The sequence below is a fragment of the Corvus cornix genome, chromosome 3 (genome assembly GCF_000738735.6).
Source record: "Corvus cornix cornix isolate S_Up_H32 chromosome 3, ASM73873v5, whole genome shotgun sequence".
Taxonomy (NCBI): Eukaryota; Metazoa; Chordata; class Aves; order Passeriformes; family Corvidae; genus Corvus; species Corvus cornix.
Genome location: NC_047056.1, coordinates 60,330,567 through 60,350,504, shown reverse-complemented (window position 1 = coordinate 60,350,504; position 19,938 = coordinate 60,330,567). Strand labels below are relative to the sequence as shown.

At 36.5% G+C, this 19,938-nt stretch overlaps 1 protein-coding gene across 2 annotated transcripts in view; it reads left to right on the top strand.

Moving 5' to 3' along the window:
• LAMA2 (laminin subunit alpha 2) overlaps positions 1-19,938 on the top strand; it is a 345,535-nt gene that overhangs the window by 285,120 nt on the left and 40,477 nt on the right. For both annotated transcript variants that reach the window (XM_039568097.1, XM_039568096.1), the window contains exons 41-46: positions 383-485; positions 8,724-8,840; positions 11,880-12,062; positions 14,805-14,959; positions 16,513-16,656; positions 17,557-17,690. In XM_039568097.1, coding sequence (XP_039424031.1) covers positions 383-485; positions 8,724-8,840; positions 11,880-12,062; positions 14,805-14,959; positions 16,513-16,656; positions 17,557-17,690 — 836 coding nt within the window. The remainder of the gene's footprint in view (positions 1-382; positions 486-8,723; positions 8,841-11,879; positions 12,063-14,804; positions 14,960-16,512; positions 16,657-17,556; positions 17,691-19,938) is intronic.

Here is a 19,938-nt window from a genome sequence, read left to right as displayed (position 1 = left end):
AGAGAAATACTGTATTACATGGTGTTCTGTCCATAGCTGGAAGGATAAATACATATTTAAGTTGCAATGTGTTTTGTTGGTTGGTTTTGGACAGTTTTGCTCTGAGAGTCAAACCCATTTCTTTAATACTGTAAACATTGTCTTTCTTTATTGAAGTCATCTTTGGTATTCCAAAGAGGATCTGGCTTCCCATTAAAAAAAAAAAAAAATTAGAGAATTTTTTATTTTGGTACTTTTAGACCAGTATAATGGCAATGGCATGTAATTCAGAGCCCATTGATGTGCACTTAAAATTTAGATGACTGTTCACTTGGATCATGATCACATGTCTTTTATGACCTCAGACTTTCCTGTATGTTTGACACTGCTTGTTTGTCTGCAGACGTCTGGTCCTCAAGGATCATTGAAGGAAGGTGCCAAGAGCTCCCTTCAGAAAAGCTTCCGAATCCTTAACGAAGCCAAGATGTTAGAAAATGATGTTAAAGGTATGTGCAGTATATGGCATTCAGACCCACTAAATAGAGGAAAAAAAGCATTGTGCTTCTGGTATGAAGGAGCCGTATCAGTAGAAAAAAAGTGTAATTCATTACGTGATTTGAAATGAAACAATGTATCAATGAAGAAGATTCTCCTGTTTTGTGTCCAGGCATTATGCAGGAACTCTTGTCCCCTCTATTCATTTCTCGGACAAGAAGGCTGAGGAGGAGAGGTCTTGCTAACTACAATAAGGGCAAGAGTAACTGGGGAGAAGAGAGGGATGGAAATACTGATGCTGATTTGCTCTAGCAGAAAACAAGTATGAAACCGAACCCAATATTAAATTTTTGTTCTTGTCAATACAAAGCATGTTTTGCAATGCTAGCCAGAGATACCACATCTCTTGAGGATATCTAAGGTGTTTTGCCTGAAAGTGGAAGCATGAGGAGGTCAAATGAAGCTGTTTGCCAAACAGAGTAATCGGTGAGAATTGTTAAGCATCTCCTTAAAAAAGAAAAACAAATACTAAAAACATGTCTGTAGAGAAAAGATTTCATACACACAAGAAGATATCTATGTTCCTGAAGCATCAATACATGTCTAAATGCAGGTAAATGCAGGTTAAGTCATAAGATCTGTAGATTCCAAACCAAATACTTTGGTTTCCTAGTGAAAAATAAAACATCTTTAATTTCTCTTCAACATTTTCCACTGGGGAAAAAATATAAGGCTTTGAGCCATGGTTTTCAGTGAGATATAAAAGCTGGTAATTCAGGTCAGACTGTCTGTAAAATGTCCTTAATATTTTCTTATCAGTAAATGGGAGTACTCCTGATGAATGCCATTGCGTGAGAAGGTAGGACAGTAGTCAGTAGAGACACAGATGAGGTCTTACGCAAATAATTAGCTGCAGAAATGCAGAATGATGAGCAATTGTCTGAGTGGCACTTCTGTAAAGCAAGACTAAAGAGATGCATGGATCATGTGTTGGGTAGAGGTGGTAAAGGCAGATGTCACAGAGGAGTGCATGAATAGGTGCACACTTTCCAAAACACATGAAACAATCCTTCCACTCTCTTCAGGGTTTCTAGTGCTTTAGCTGAGATACTGGCCACAGTCTTGGGCACTGAACTTCATGAAGGCTGAGGTGGTTTGCAGAGTCCTGAAAACATTATGAAGACTAATTGGTGATCTAGCAGAGGAGAGATGAGAAGAAAGATTGAAGTAATGTAGATTTAGCATGTGGATAGAGAAATAATCGAAAGGATTTCATATTCTTTAGTATGTCAAGGTTTCTCCAAAGAAGATGGGACTAACATATCTCAAATGCACTGATACCAATCACATATTAGGAAAATCCCCATTATAATTAAAAAACAGGAATGCTGTATTTGATTGCTGAGAAGATCAGGGAGAAAATGACCTTAGAAAATCTTTGAAAACAGCTTAGATGAGCATCAGGGGGAGTGGCTGTTGGTCAGAAGGAGAACAATTCTCTTTGGACAAATACTTCTTCAGAGCCTATGACTAAATAATCTTATTACTGCAACAAAAATCAGTTTATTTCTTGGGTCTTTATCCAGACAGATTGTTTTATAGGTCCTGTAAGAAAACACTTATTGCAACACTAATGAAGCATCTGTTTAACAGTATTCAATACTTCTTTCTCCACAGCACTCGTAGGAAGGAATTGAAAAAATAATTCATTTCTACTAAACCAGAGGGGAAATAAGTATGATACAATTATCCACTTTTGAGTAGGCCAACACTAAGTTTCACACATCTGCCTTTGTGAAAAATGTTAACTATTACTGTTCTAATTACTTTGTTTTTACATATAACAAAGAAAGCAATTCGGAGCATAGAGTGTTTGTGCCACTGATATAGTAAAGTCTGAGAGGAGGATCTCTTAACTGAGTCCTCAGTACAACTCTTTGAAAGTCTTCCATCTGAATACTAATTCCAGAAATAATAAGTTCAAGCTGATGATTTTGTGGTTTATTTCAAGTTAGTGCACTGTAATCCCCTCCTTTTAGTAATTTGAAATTTTGGTGTATATATTTTCGGAAGCTTATGTCCAGTTACTGTAGTTTTTGAAAAATTCTTTCATACTAAATGCATTATAGTTTAGCCTGATTGAACTGGCTGGAGCTATAATAGGGTTAACCTGGAGTTAACCACAAGGATGGAAGAAACATAGCACTTGAAAACCGGTGTAAGAAAACATATTTAGGACTTGGAAGAAATAAAAACAAGGGGGAAAAAATATCTACGATATGATGTTTTTGTTCATCATAGGTTCTGAAAATCAAGCTGGGTTTTTTGGGGGGTTTTTGAGGGTTTTTTTGTTTGGTGTATCAGAACTAGAAAAATCACACATAGTAAATATTCGAGGCGGAGTTTTAAACTTGTCACAGAGATGATGCATGAAGCTTCCCCATCCTGCTAGCTTAGTTAAAATACTTTTTATTAGAAACAAGACAGGTTTTCATAATAGAGCCCTGTCTTCCATGTTTTTGCATACGAAATTCTCTTTGGCCTCCTGGGAGATACATTAAGAAGAGCATACAGCATAAAGGAGGTGATCCATACAGCTTAGTCATCTTTTGGCTGTTACTACACTTTAATTTAGTTTTGGCAGCTCTAGCATTTCCAGCTGCAGAACTCGTTAACAAGTAAACATAATGTTTAATAAGGTCATAAAGCATAATGTTTCATAAGGTCATTAATTGCATTTCATTGTCATACACTGTTTAAAAGTGAAAAAACATCATTACTTTCTTGTAGCTGAACTGAGGGAAAGAAATGTGTCTGAGTTACTAGTAAATCTTGGATGTGTATTAGGGTCTTCTTTATTGCAACTCTCTACTGCCAGATTCAGTACAGATTTAGGGCTGGAGGAACAAATTTCAGGAAAAATGTTATAAAAAATCACAAGACTATGAGAAGAGGCCAGTGTGCAATTTCAGTAGCATGGCTGAAGAAGCAAAAAACAGTCATGCTTTCTGGAATGCAAACTGCTGCAGTTTGCCATGGCTGGTGCGAAACACTAAAATGTCTGCGCTGCCTCTCCCTGCCACAGCATTTCAGTGAGCAAACTGGACACCTCAGACTGGAGTCCCTGGCTCCCTGTGCCCCCCAGGTAGGTGTAATGGAGTAAAGCACAGTGCCCTGTTTTCAATGACAAATTAAAATAGTACCTCTACGAGGATGGGCGTGAATTCCATGTGTCCACAAGACTGTTCAATTTAACCCTGAGACAAGATAGATTACAATCATTACTGCAGAAAATTTTGAAAAAAAAAAAAGTTATTTTCCCATTGTACCAGTGAGAATTTAAGTTGATAACAGCTTCATAATTCAGAGGCAAATGTCCAAACAGCCCAAAGATTCATAAAGCAAACTTAATGCAAGCAGGCAGCGGTGCTTAAAATGCAGGTATTAGATCTTTATCTATGTTTTTGCCCCAAACTGAAGGGTAATGAGATGGAGCTTTCTTAATGCTCTTCAATAGGTCTTAAAGTGCTTCATAAAGACAAACATTCTGAACTTGAAGAGTATGCCTTTTTACATCTAATAAAACATGTCCATGCTCCACAGCTTGACCCGTGGAGATCAGTTAACATTGTGCCCAGAATGCAGATGTGCAAGAAGAAAACGCAATGACAGATTTCTGTTCCCCACTCTGCTTTTGCACCAAAGTGGTGATATTATTAGTACTGTGAATAACATAGAACATATGTTATTAGTATTATGAACATAATGCCTTTTGGATGTCTTGATTCTCCCACGACAGAAAGTGAGAGTTCGGTGTCAGACTAATAGAAAGTTATTTTCTTAGAGTCCTTATGAAGCCGCCCTTTCAGAGTCTCAGCTGGAAGTGCAGGATGGCTAACAGGCACTCTATAAAGATCTGGCAGACAGAAGTAATCACTACCTTAAAATTTCTCTGTCTGCACTACGGGAAGTACATTAGTTAAAGTAATGAAGACCCATAAGCCGCTCAACTAATATATACACCAAAAATCCAGCCTAGGCCATGATAGAGATGGGAGTGTTTTCCTCCTACATTATAACATTCCCCTGATTTGTGGCCAATTACCTGAGTTATAAAATGGCTGTTAATCATGAAAATGTTTTATATTACCACCAAAGACTGCTGAAACACTCCTTACAAAGCAAAGCTTCTGACAAAAGCTATTAGAATGGAGATTTAGTAATTTTTCTCTCTATGGGGCTAGGAGTTAGAAAGAATAACCCTGGTGGGAGAAGCAAACTCTGTATGTAGTACTGTGGCTAAGAAGGAATTTTGAAATTTGGGCAACCAGTGAGTAAATGCTGCTGCCTGCTAGCTTCATTTTCTCTATGCCTTGAGGGACTTTTCAGTTTGCCAGGAGCAATTTTTCTTCCTTAAAATTTTAAGTTTACAGTTTTAAAAATATACTTAGCCCTGTGCCTATTTCAGACTGTATACAGACTTTGTCAAAACTGATCAATGAAAAGTGAAAATAAGATGCATAAACTCCTCTTCAGCTGGAGACTGCTGTCAGGTGGCTACTGAAATTCTGCTCATGTAATTTCTTTTGCTTAAGAATTGACAACTTGAGGGGGACGTGCCTTGTCTGACAACACGTGAGTATTTTTAGCTGAAGTATTTTTCAGCTGATAGGCAACATATCCAGCTGATGGATCCCTTGTTTGTGTATTTTCCTCTGTGTTGTCTTTCTGCTGACCTGGCATATTGCATTCACCAGATTATTGTAGTCAGTGCTAAAAGTACTCTTTTTAAAAAGTTAAACTTAATTAGCTGCATTTCTCTAGTTACATCTCTGTCTCCTGTTTGTTCCTAATGCCAATTTCTAAGTCTTGCTTGGTTTAGGGAAAAAAAATTCAGCTTGTGACCCATGTTCCTCTTTATAAGATGAGACTGTGGGGAGCAAGAATGCTATTTGGAAGAAGTAATACAAAGATAACAGAAAGGGATGTGTGTAACCGTCAGTTCATTTCTGCAGTTTCCAATCAATAAAAACAGATGCATTTGTTGGTCCTTGGTAGATTTCCAGCTTGAGTCTGATTTTGGGATACATGCATTTGGTAGCATAGCCTTAATGATATTTTCTTGCACAGTTTCATGTGGAAAAACTGTATTTATCCATACTGTCAGAAGGTACCTGTTTCCACTGTGTTCCTCTATATATGTGTTCCACCATGATGGTGGCACATCATCAGCAATTAACCAGTGTCACCTCTGTATGTGATCTGCAGAGACTTGTAAAACTGTGTGTCTCTTATAAGAGTAAATCACTCCATATAAACAGTAAGTAACTAAATCCTTGAGTTCATCTTAGGATGAAATATATGCACACAGGGTTGTTTGGGTTTTTTCATTTGACTCACTTCAGTTTATTCACTCAGGGGAATAAGGGATGATGCTTTACCCTGTAGTGCTGTTTCATATAAACAGAAATTGAAAATTTTTGTTCATGTTAACCAAGCCAGCAAACCTAAAGGCCAACACATGCAAAGTCCTGCAGGTTCCTGCTTACTCTTTAGAGCTTAGTTTCAGCAATGCATGACTAGTTTTCCTGATTTGAACAACAAACATTTATTGGCATCTTGTGCCATCTCTGTGCAGAGCTAATCAAGTGGAAACAGGATTGAGATAAATGTCTTATGATACTCCTCAACCTACGCTTTAATGAGAGTTGACAGCGCCTGGCATCTTTCAGTGCAGACCTACTAACCTCTTCCAAGCCAGACAGGCTCTGTAGTTTGGAAAATCTTAGACTGTAGCTGCCTGTATTTTGACTAACTTAGTGCTTAACTGGAAGATCTTGGGCCTTCAAATCCTTGACCCAGATTTTTTCATAAATGCTAATAATTAAAGGATATGGAAAAGCTGACATGAAGTCAGTTCAATTTGTGATTCATGCAACAAATTAGTCCAGTGTTTAATGCAGAGGCCATCTGGATTACAAGATAAGAAGTTAATTAAAAATAAAACTTAATATCTCCATGAAAAATGAACAATTTCTTTGAAAAGCTGACACAGGACATAGTATCTCCTCACTTCTCATTGTGTAAGAGCCTCCCTAGGTGCTTATTTATGGGTTTATTATTGTAACTAACAAAACCACTCACACAGTAAAAATGTATTTGAATTAAAAGAAAACCTATTAAACAGGTAGAGTCTCAATATTCAATTTCAAGACTTGTAGGGAAACTTCCCTTGTTAAATTCCATAAAAACCAGTTTGCTGCTATGGTTACAAAGCTGAAAAAAGAAGTCTGGAAACATGATTCTTTGGAAATATAACTAGGGGATAATTAGCATATTGGATATGGCAGAGTAGAGAGGCGAAAAAGAGGTAATTTAAAAGTATGCTGCAAAGTTAGAACACCACCACCATGAGTCAAACTTCTCAGAAATGTTGACACACTTTATAAACATAAACATCCCACTGGAGACACCAAGAAATTATCAGGCAGACCATAATTTCAGAATTAAATGGTGGAAATTAAAGCAGTTTTGTCAGTATTATTACTTAACAAGAAAAGAACTCCAATAAAATCTCAGGGCATACAAGACCAGAATCTCATGAGTTCATCCTGGTTTAACAATATCACATTACCAGTAAACTCATTCAGCAGTGGGAACAAAAGCTGTCATTTAGAAATAAAGCTGTTTATAAGGGTAAGAGTGATCATATAATACATAAAATTTTTCCAAACTTTATTCTAGTGATAACTTTGCCTCTCACAGTTCACGCAAATTCCTGTTCTTCTGCAGAACATTTTGCAGGAGTGAAGGCTTATCTCCAGGCACTCCTGCAGTCCTGTGTGTTGCTCTAATTTTAATAAAGTGAACAGATTTCTTCCCCAATGACATTTCAAAAGGTCTAACAACAAAAGTATAGTTCTCATTTAAATTCCATGTGCTGTTTCAGCCTTGCTATAGCCTTGGAAAATTTAATTAATAATTTCTTGTGGGCAATATAAATTTTGTTTGATTTTTCTCTTTACCAACTGCTTCTTGCACATCTAATTTTAAGAAACCTTACTTTTCTAGAATTTGTGAAATGTGAATCACATAGGTGTTTATATTCAATAACCTGTCACATACTTGAAGGTCACAGTCATAGCTTGTCTCCTGAACTCCTTTTCTACAAATTATTCTTCTCTTCCTGCTATCAAGCTCAGTCATGTTAAATTAGCTTCCCAGAAGGATATGCCTTTAAGATAAGAAATTACCAGCTGTCTGTTCCAAAGAGCTTCATATTGATACAAAGAAATAACGAAAAACGCCCACTACATAGTGGTTTAAGCACTAACTACATTTTTTTGTGTCAAACTTTACTTCTGAATTTTGGGATAATGTCTGTTACAACAGCCATAAAGCTTAGCTGGAATCTCAGTTTTGAGATTGCTGCATTGCACCGCTGGATATGGTTCAAAAGACCCTGTGTAATTTTTATGCAAAGTAAATGTTGAAAAATAAGAACTTACTTGTTAATGAGGACATCAGTTTCAACTGTAATGTACCAAATATGACACACCTGTGCCTTTGATTTGTACTTGTCCTTTGATTTGAACAACTTCTTAACTATGAATGTTTTTACTAGATGGGGGTTTCCCCAAAGCATTTGGAATGTTTGTGTTATAATAACCGGTTGTTAGTGTATTCATCTCATATTGATGATTAGTGAGCTTGTGTTTTCCTTGGATGTTATGTCAGCATCTTTGAGAAAATCCAAGAGAACTAGGCTCTGGCCACTCTAATTGCAATAGCAAGCTGGCCTAATTGGTCTTGTCTCTTTCACACCACGTTCAACTCATTCAGCTCAGGCAACCACCTTAAGAAGAAAGACAGTAGCTTAATCTAGGAATCAAAACAATGACTAACATCACAGTTGTTGAATCTATCAGTGGGTAATTGTGTGAATTTGCCTAAATCATAACATCGTAACAACAAGTTCCTTCCTCTGCACACCATTGAAAAACCCATGATAAATATACAACAGTACAAGGAACTCATGTGTTTAGATGCTGTGGAAGTAGGGAGCTTAAGGAAACCGGAGAAGATGATCAGCAAACCCCACAACGAATTCTGCTGGACTTCCTTATTTACACTATTTGATATCTTAATGAAAAATGGCTTGCTTGTTATGATGCACTTTAAATTATGTGCAAAGAAAGGATAGTGAAAACAAAAAGTTAAAGCCTTTGTATCATATGCGCTTTTTACAGAGAAGGGTGATAATCTGAACAGCACACGGAACAGCCTGAAAGATGCTGATGAGAAGAATTCCATTCTCCTGAGAGCTTTGAATGAAACCTTAGGAAAGCTGTCAGCCATTCCTAATGGTAAGTCAGAAAAGTGTTGCAACATTTGACTCAGTCCTGCTCTTTTATTTCTTTTTCCATCACTTAACATTTGTCTCATCAATCTTTGGCTGTGTCCACACTGGGTCCACTTTGACCATTGGGTGTTATAAGACAAAGATGAGTAATGTGAGAGAGAAAACTGAACTGAAAACAGTTACATGGTATCAGTTAGAATTTTGGGATGGTAAAAGGTACCATGCTTCTGCAGTTTGCAGAAGGTTTCTGAAAAAAAACTTTTAATATCAGGAATTATGATGCACTCCGATACAAATAGTCTTTTGTTTATATGTGAAAAGTCTTTTTTGAAGCTACTGTTTAATGAAACACTGTAATTTTGCCAGTGTAAATTAATCCAGGAAGAATAAGACTTACTGACTTTACAGCAAAAGCAGGGTGCAATTTGCTGGGTTTTGTCTTACCTTTCTACCCCACTCTTAACATTTCCAGCCACTGTTTGGTGTTGTACATGTTTTTTAGACTGCAGATTGCTTAGAATTGGAACAGGTTTTCCTCAATGGACTCGGAAGTGCTGTGCTCTTGTGACCCACCCCTGAAAGTGAGGGTGACTGAGGTTCTTGTTAATAGATCCCTTGGGGCAGGTTAGAGTGAAATGACACTGAATGACCAGTGCTGATACATAGATAGATAGATAGATGTATATATACATGTATATATACATATATATATGGCAGGTTAATTTTAGAACAATTTGATTGCAATGGGAAGGGGATATGTAGCCATTTGGGTTATTAACTATAGAAATATAACAATATAAAAGTATAAAAATATCACTTAAGAAAACGTGCTGGTTTTTAAGAAGTTTTGCTCAGTTTAAAGGCATGGAAAGGCACAAAATTAATTTCTGGGCATAGGGCAGTGACATGGGATACACATCATAAAGTCACCCCAAGACAGAAAAGAAAAGAAAGGAGGAGAGGTTAGTAGAGAGGGAAGATACCACCACATGTGGATCTTTCAGCAAGACTTGGTTGTTGCAATTTAAATGCCCCTTGGTGGAAGCGATGGTCACAGTCTTGATCCATCCAGGGTGGGGGAAACCCCACACAGCATAAAGTTCAGTGGGTTAAGGTACCTCTCCTGGAGGGGAGTTTTACACTGCATGATGCAACACTGTGGATCATGTGTTGTCCTCTGGTGGAAGGCCCCAGAAATGAGTCTGGGGGTTTTGATGGTCTATGACCCCTCCTAAGACATGACAGCTGTTTCTCGTGCCAGTGTAGTTGGGCCAGTTATGCCTTCTCAGAAGGGATGAACACCTTCAGGCCTGTGTGTGAACGTCCCCATACATCCCCCGGGGCAGGCGAGTTATACACCAGCTAGTTGTGTAAGGGGGGATATTGGCATGGTAAAAAGTATTACCCCAGCTCCACAGGATTTGCTTCTTATCAGCCTTTTTCCCTATCTGGCTCAAAAACCATCCCCTTACTAAACAAAGGTCACTTTGTTTGGATCATCCTGCAGTGATGATGGGTGAGACACCTGGGCTGTTCTTATGCAAATCAGAGGTTTCACCACCACACACTCAAAAACTCTGCTCCTCCCCTTAGTTTGGGGACCTCAGCATAACAACCTGCTGCTTTTGCCAATGGACCATTGCTTGAGTCGTTAACCTTTAACATTTCAGTGTCTCACAAATGTGCATTTGTCATGGTGTATAGAGTTGGGTTTTTTTTAAATGTAATACTCATTAAAATCCCAAAGTCCCAGAATGTTAGCTACATTGCATTGTGACAGCAAGGGACAGGGAGTTTCATTATAATGGGTAGTGAAAAATAAAATTAATGTTTTAAAAAATAAAGTGTTTTAAATCAAGGTATTTTGCTATGAATTTTTCTCCAAGGAGCACTTTATAAACTGAAGTTAGGACTTAAGAAAAGTCTATGAGGAATATCTGTATTCTGTCTGATTTCTGGTGGTCTGGAACGTTCAGACTGCAAGTAAATGCTTAGGATGAAAAACAATTTACTATTCATTCATCTTATACATTTTGGTGGCTTTAAGATTCCAGCTAACTGAAAAGTTTTGGTTTAGATTTGATAATCCTTGAAATCAGGCATTCACAAAATAAATTGTTTAATATTTCATGCTCATCATATACCATTTCTTGGGTTTTGGTCAAGATACTGACATGGGTATTTGTCTTCTTGTGCACAGATAGATGTCTCAGTCAACCAAAATGGACCTCTAAGGCCTGTTAACCTTAGGACACAGAATACTAAAAATGAAACAAGTAAAATATGAAATATGCAATCATTAGCAATGTAATAAACTCTTGGCAGATTAGAGTTACAGGGTGCTTGCTCTTGCCACAAGGACACTCATAAAAACAAGCAGATGAGTATTAAGAATGAAATTCAGAGGAAATACATAGCATGGATAAGAAAATGCAGTAAATTAGTTGTCCAACAGGAAAATAATCAAATGAAGAAGGGAGAGAAAATTGTATACAAGATATATGACCGTATATATCTTGTTCAAGGATTCGAGAAAGCAGAAAGCAGCTTAAACTAATAATTCTTGTGTCCCTGCTATAATAATAGTCAGATAAAAGCAGAAAGATTCAGAATGAGATAGACAGATCATGTGTGGGACAAGGACCCACATGTGCAGGGATGGCATAATTTAAAGTGTGGCTGAAAATAATTTGTAGGACTAATAGAGGGAAGTAACACAGTAACTCCAACTTTCACTCAGCCAGAAAGGTCCATGACCTTTTACAATGACCCAAGAGGAACTACTTAGATATGATGAAAAAAGGAAGTGAAAAAAGGAAATCAGGGCTCTCTTTTCTTTCTTTTGTCAGGACTGGCAATGATAATGGTTTATTAAAGAGTCAGTCGTATTTCTGAGGTGCTGCTGTATTTTGGGGTTTTTTCAGAGCCAAAACTTCAGAAATAAAGGTGGAGTTCTTTTGGAGCACAGATATAATGTATCTTTACTCAAAAAAGTTACTTCTATACTCTGGGCAATCATTTCATTATCATTTTCTACCTACAGATACAGCTATAAAGGTACAGGCAGCCAAAGACAAAGCAAGACAAGCTAACGATACTGCAAATGACGTCCTGGCCCAGATTAAAGACCTCAATCGGAATCTCCTGGGCTTGAGAAAAAACTACAGTAAACTTACAGACGATGTGGCCAAAACAAATGCAGTCGTGAAGGATCCTATCAAGAACAGTAAGATCTTTTTTGGGTTGTTTAGTGGTGGTTTTTTTCGGTTTGTGGTTTTCATTTCATAGATCAAAATTAAACAGGGACACTCCAGAATTTCACTTACATAGCATTACTACAGTATGCTGGGATAAAAGGACTCTCTATCATTTCTGTTTTCTGGGCTTCTTATGTGTGAAAAGGGACCAGAGGTCCCTTCGAACCCTAACAATTCTGTGATTCTGTGAAAAGAATTTTAAATCTTAAAGACTAGTGCTAGTAGTTGGAAGAAAAGCTAATGTCAGCAGGAAGAGCAGGTAATGAATAGATTTGTTCCTCAGACTATTTAAAGTATTTAAGAGGTGAATAATCAAAGATTCTGACTGGCAATTCACTGCCTGATTCAAGAAAAATACCCCACACTAAATCTTCAGTCAATCAGATAATCAGTCCTGGGAGAAGTGCATGACTTCTTTCATATACATTACTATTTTTGGTACAGCACTGAAGACACTTAAAAAAAGATTCTGGGAATGGGGTTTTGTCTGCTTTTTTTTCTTTTTTGAGATAAATTCTATTATCAAATGTGACAATTACTTTAGCATTTTCACTTTGGTTAGAATGGATAAAAATGAATTCTAGTTTACAATACATTTTATGGTAGAATGCTAGACCATCCATATCATATAGGAGCATGCAGCCACAGAACTAAAGTGTCTTTAGAAAATGACCAAAGAACTAATTTCTCAGCTCTTCTGGGCTCCCCAGGTTGTTACCAGCTTGATGAAGCTGGGCACCTAAAAACATACAGTCCAGGAGGCTGTCATTCTCATTCTATGGACAAATATCCTCTTCCAATTGTTGATGTACTGGTGAAAGAAGTTAATCCCAATGACTGTTTGTCACTGCCTGCCTACTGCAAGTTCCCCATCCCTCATCAGATGAGATACATGTGTGGGCCCCAGTAAAATTCCCATTGGGTGGACTGATCCATACAAGTTTAGACAATATGAAAAGTAGTTATTGATTGAAATAGTGTGGTTAGATTATATCAGGTTGTAGAACCAGGAGATCTGTAAGGTGTCTTGCAGGGTAGTGGGTAACAACTGAGAAGCAGTCTTAAAGCAGTCATTTCTTGGCAGTGCTGAATCTAGACTAGGCCGTCTGTTGCAGCCCAGGTATTCTGAGCCTGTGGGTAAATTAGCATTTTAGTTGAGATTAGGAGTGATAATTTAAAATTTAATCTCTTGATTGTCCCCTGTCACCATTATTTTGTTTGCACTGAAGAATGGTCTTAGCCCTTGCAAACTGTTTCCTGTTAGATAAAGCTGAACTGTAAGATGCTCTCCAGAAGTACTCTTCTATCATTCTCCAAACGTTAATGGATACTCAGATTACAGAATGAGATTAAAGTAATGTAGGGTGAACCATTCCAGATGTATAAAGTAAGTATGCTGGCACTCATGACTACATGCAAAAGTAGATACAGCCTCTCTTCTATATCAAAATTCAGGCCCTGAATTCTCATTTTGATAGATATGCAATATTTAAAAGGTAAAAAGTTATCTATAGACTCATCCTGTCCCTTACTTTACTTTACATTTCTGTTTAGGTCTTCAAAACATTCTCTTATGTTATCTTCTGTTTTTTCTCTTTTCTTTGTCTCCATATCTTGCCTGCAGAAATCTGTACGTATGTTTTTCTTACTTACAGCTTTTAGTGTGTGTTTTCCAGTAAATAATGATTCACTGCTTACCACCAAAGCTTCTGCATGGTCCTCTATGTTTCACATTCATAGAAATAGCTAAATAGTTACTTTTTGAAAACTTTGAGGTAAAGTGGCTTGGTAGCTAGTTTAACTTACATGAAACCTTAAGAAGCATCTTGAAGGTTTTGGTATGAGTGTTTGGGTCAAAAAACTAGATATGCAGTTTTTCATGCTTTATCTAAGCATTATTTTTATTGCTATTATTGTTACTATTATTTTCAGGTAATATGCATCTTTCTGGTAAATGTATGTTTGTCCCTTTCAGTGTCATACACAAAAACCCACACCCTCATGCCAGCCAAGTGTTGCAATCCTTAGATCTGCTGATGAATTGTCAAAGAGAGGGTATTATTCACTAGTTGTATGTTGAGAGGCAAAAAAGGAATTTGAAGCTTAAAAAGAGGCAAAACTATCCTGGTAAAATTATTTAGTTTGCCTGAAAAAAAGACAATCTTTTACAGTTTACTGCCACTGTTTTTAAATCTGCTTTCAGTACACATACAGAATTTTAAGCTTGTGACCAGAATAAAACCTTTTTGTATTTGTGCCTATTATAGTTAGTTCAAGAATTAATTTCAAGTTAATTTTAACCCAGTAATTTCAGAAATTACTTATGGAAACTAACCAGTTTCATTAATCTAGCCTTTTTCTTCAAAATTTGAGGGTTTTTTAAAAGAAGCAATCAAATATTTCATTCATAAATGTATTTTGCTTCAGGAAATGTTTTCCGTAACTGTCATCCTGACCTGAAGCATAACTACATCTTGAAAATCCTGCTTTAATACCAGTGTTTGCTGCTATTGCTACTTCAACTTGATTCTAAACGTTCTGAAATTGCCTTATTGTGTTCAGGTAGCTTCCTGGTCTGTGTGTACCTCATAGTAGCATATACAATTGCCTGAGCATTGTGTATGCAGAATTTTCTTGGATTTTATTATTGCAATGTATAATTAGTCTCTGACACTATTCTCTAAAGCTCTGCCTTGATCTTTCTTACAAAGTTGCTGATGCAGATTCCAGTATTAAAAACCTAGAAAAGGAAGCAGATCGTCTGTTAGATAAAATCAAGCCAATCAAAGAACTTCAGGATAACTTAGGCAAAAACATTTCTCAGATAAAAGAGCTGATAAACCAAGCTCGGAAGCAAGCCAATTCGGTAAGTCCTGTTTTTCAAAAAAAATTACCTTTTGGGTATTGATGGGGTTTTATTTTCTACTTTTTTATTTCTAATCTACAGTGTGAATCCTTCCTAAATCTGAACATGTGTAAAGGGAGCAAATAATGGAGTATAATTTCTCAGATAAAAAGAGAATATTCTGATGACTTTCACTCTGTGTCTTGTTTCTTCATTTAAAACATGCACTTGTTAAATGAATAACATCTGAAGGAATGGATCTCGCAGGGTTATTTTTGAGAAGTGTTGTAGGTGATAGTACAGCAGAAGAGTCACAATATCACTGGGTTTTTTTGTGAAAACGAAAATGTATTTTTCTGCTTTAGCACTGATATTAAGCCCCTGGTTTCATTTCATAGAACTTATTCAAGAATGATAGCATCTCAGACTCACTGAAATTGCTGAGTATATCTGCTTTTCCCATATTTTTGATTTTTCTCTGTCCAGTAGCAGAACTTGAGTTAAGAATATATTTCTAGTCCATTTCGTGAGTTTGGAATCCATCTCCCTCATTCAGCAATACTGTCAACTCTAGGATCATCTGGTTAATTCAGCTTGTGATCTAAACAGCAAAGGAAAATGAATTGTGTAGATGGTACTTGAGAAATCTTCCTCAAATATGGTTGGAAAAGAGTTTTTTTAAAAAAATCAACATAATAATAGGATAATGGGAAAGAAGAGTATTCCACATATGTGATGAAATTTGCAGAGAACAGAAAGACAGGCTACAGTAATGATGTGTTTTGTTACATTCTTCTTCTGTCTAAAGGCTTTGAAGTACTTAACTGCTCAGCATTTCTGAGATAAAGAAATTAAGAGTTTGGTCCTATAATGGATCTCCTTTTTAGTAGAGTTTGCCCTAAACATAAGGTGATACCATTATGTACTTTTCCTCTAATGCATAAATATGTCTAACTGGGATTGAAACACCATTGTACTGTCATTATGTCTGTGCTGGCATTATGAAAGCAAACGTTAAAGTGTTTTTATCTGTACTCAGAGCCTGAGGAAACCAGCACATATATCCAAACACATGTGTTACTCAGCTGTGGAAATAAAACTTAGTTATGAATACCAACTCCATTTGGGACTATGTAAAAGCAGTGATAGAAATAATTGTTGGTTTAAAAATGATTATGAAAAGATGTCTTAAATTGGCATAATCAAAGATATTTCAAGGAAAAAGTAGATAATTCTGACTACCCAACAGCAATATGCTGTAATTCTTTCAGGAGTGCTGCTTATTTTCCTAGCTGCATATTCTACTTATAGACTATCTGTACTGCTGGAATTCCACTGTTCGTCCTTTAAATGTGAATGCCAGAAAGAGATTTTATTTCCTTTTACTGAACAATCCCAGAAAGAAAATTCCACTTCTACCTTCTTCACATATGCGAGGAACTCCATGGTACATGAAACAAAAAAATGTGAAGGAAAAAAAGTATAATAGTCTTATAATTATTTGGAAGCATCTATGGTTAATTCTGGAATAATAAGCAGTGAACTGAATTCTTTCTGTTACGCTTTTTTTGAAGATCAAAGTGTCCGTGTCCTCTGGAGGCAATTGTATTCGCACATACAGACCGGAAATAAAGAAAGGAACATACAACACTGTCATTGTCAATGTGAAGACTGTAGTTGCTGACAATCTGCTTTTTTACCTTGGAAGTGCCAAGTTTGTGAGTCTGTCTCCTGCCTTTCATGTCAGAGTTGCTCGATCAAATCAGACTACTGACAAATAAAGAAGATGAGAAAGGATTTTCTTTCACCCAAAGGCTTCAAAGCAGTAGTAGAGGGTCTAAGATAATCTAGACTTTTACTGTCTTTGGTACTAATATAGAGATTCCTAAAATATGACCAGAAAATTTTTTACATATATCATTATTTAAAGTAGATATTAAACAGCAGGCTTGTACATGAACTACATTAGAGCTTTAAAATTCACAGTGCAACCAGAGTAATTTTGGAGTTGTTTGTGGGTTTTCCCTTGGGAATGAAGTAGCTAATCTTATTGCATCTGTCAAAGCTCCTAGTTATTGTAATTTTAAGTGAAGACTACAATTTCAAGCATAATAATGGTGAATGATTCAGTTTCCCATGAGGCCTATAGCAGACAGACTTCTAGAATAACCAATAATAATTCAGTAAATGGGAAAAGTGTTCTATTTCCAACTTTTTGAACTATGTCTTTTCTTTACCTAACACAAAATGAAAAGGCTCGATGGCATCATGTATCCTGATGTTTTTCTGCCATCCCATGGATGTTTCAGAGTGTTCCTCTGAATTAAATCCTTCTATTGATGGCCGCAATATTAACATTTCTGTTAGCCTGGCAGTCATTTAATGCATATCACTGAGAGAAATGATTTGCTGTCTTTAGCTTCAGATTCCTTGTTTGAACCAATAAAAACAGGAAAAAGAAGGTCTCATTTTAGGGCAATGTGAGAATTAATGTCAATTCTCTACTGTTTACGTGTGGGTTTCTGATGCCTCATTAGGCCTTCTGAAATGTGAAAACTTCTGGAAAACTTCCTTAATTAAAATATGAGGTCACTTCTATTTTTGTATTTTGCATGTAGACTGACTTCTTGGCCATAGAGATGCGCAAGGGCAAGGTGAGCTTCCTGTGGGATGTGGGATCTGGAGTTGGACGGGTAGAGTATCCAGATCTGACCATTGATGATGGGTTTTGGTACCGGATTGAAGCCTCTAGGTAAGTATATAATTCACTTCCAAGATTTTAGAAAAAAATGGCTAATATGTGAAATTCTAGTCTGGTTTAACAAAAGGTTTTGGACCTGCAACAATCAGTACCAGAAGTGTATACACTACAATTACTATTGAAATGTCAATTGTTCTGTGTCAAGAATTTACTTTAATCACATATTTCCTCTCTGGCATCAACAGTCTATGACTGCTTATATTTTTTCCCTTTTGTTTATCTGTGACTCTATCGATTGTCTCCTTCAACTACCTTACTTTTAAAGTCAGTTACATGTTTTGGCACTCGAATAACTACTATTCTTTTCTCCTTGAATTTTAAAGAGGAGCAGCTTTTCTGAATTTCTGGTCTTGATACAGTACTGCAAGTGAGTGGTCTGTTACACAGCAGTATCTTGATTCTTGCTCAGAATGCCATTTCCATAGGCAAAATGTCTCATCAAACTGGAAATATTTATGAAAGATACAGTTTATGAAGACTGAAGAAGAAGTTATTCTGGAAAGTTAAAATACATTTTGTAATTTGAGATCAACTGTTTAATGCCTTTGAACTTTAGAAATATAGATACATAAATATTCAAATCCCAAATTTGTTAGTTGAAGCTTGTATTTTCCATTCAATAGCAAACATATGGCATATGGTGTAGTAATCACAGCATAAGGATTGCATAACTTTATAGCCTTTATCTTGAACAGATCTTAGTAATTTAGATAACATCAGCTGTATTGTAATTTGATAGAAATCTGAGTAATTTCTCCTACATCATTACAGTTAATTTCACATGGTATTAAACACGGAATGGAGAATATAGTCAGAGAATGAGAGAATGAAGGAGGAAGAAAACAAAGCACTCTAATTCCGGTAACATGCATAGCTCCCAGAGGAGGAAATGGCATCCAGTTTAAATAATTCAGTGAAATCACAGAAATCAGCCATTCAGAGCAGAGAATTAAATAAAATTATGGCATGGTCTCCAGAAGCTGGCTTAATGAAACCTTACTGCTAGGAGAATACAAACTGGGGTACAATACAAATTGTTGAAATCTTCACCAGCTCATATTATGCATACCAAAGCAGCTTCATGACACAGTAATGCCAGGCTTTCATTTACAAGAAAGCTACTTCAGCAGAATATGGAGCCAGGGCATGGTATAAAATTCACACATCCTACAAAAGCCCATACCTATTAGCTGGTTGTTCTGGATATATAGGATGTGCATGCCATTAGTTTCAAACAAAGTGCTGGATCAGCAATTTAGAGTGATTACAGTTGCACAAATCAGAGGTACAGAGCAGTGTTTAGGAGAATTACATTGCAGAGGCATTAGCTGGATTTGTGGGATTAAGATGAAGAGCTTGGGACTGATTTTGTATTCTTAAGGCAGACTTCACAAATCACATACCCTACGGAAGAGTCTTCAACTCTGAATGTTTTAGTCCATTTGATAGCTCTCCTCAAATTCCCTCCATAAGCTGATGGAGAGTTTTACTTATTTCATTCCCTCACACATTTTCTCCAAATTTCTGTTCAGTTTCAGCCACAGACTTTTTCAGCCTGACAGAACTGCCTGAGCAGCTGGAGCAGGGCATCTGCTTAGCATACAGACATAAGATGAAATTCTGGTCTTACTGAATTTTGCCATTGTTTTTAGTGGTGACAAGGATTGACAAAAATAATGATATGGTGGTCAAACCCACCATAGGTTGATAGCCATTCTTAAGGATCCCAAAGGGTTTTAAAAAGAAGAGATGTTGTGGCACAGAGGTTGGAAAATTCTCAAGTTCACTAAGCATCCTGGATGAAATCTAAATATGAAAAATCTAACTGTTGAGTAATGATCAGAGATAGTTGGTTAATGCATGCACCAAAATTTCTGGTTAGTTAGACTAAATTGATAATTATTGCATCACTTTTCCAGGAATACTTTTAATTTTCATCACCTTTTTTATTTAAAGCATATCGCTCCTTTGCATTTTATTGTATATTTGGAGGTTATAATGGAAATAATTTGAATTTTTTTTTAATTGAAGTAAAATATGTTCATTCCTGTAGGACTTTCTAAAGGAATTCCCTATACTTTGATGGTACAGGAGTTTAGAGAATGTCACTTATGAGTTACTTACCTGCTTGCAAAAGCAAATCTGATTGGCATCAAGAACTGCAAGTATCAAGATCAATTCAAGTATCAATTAACAAAGGAAAGTTGGGCATAACAGTATGTGACAAAATGATTTAAAG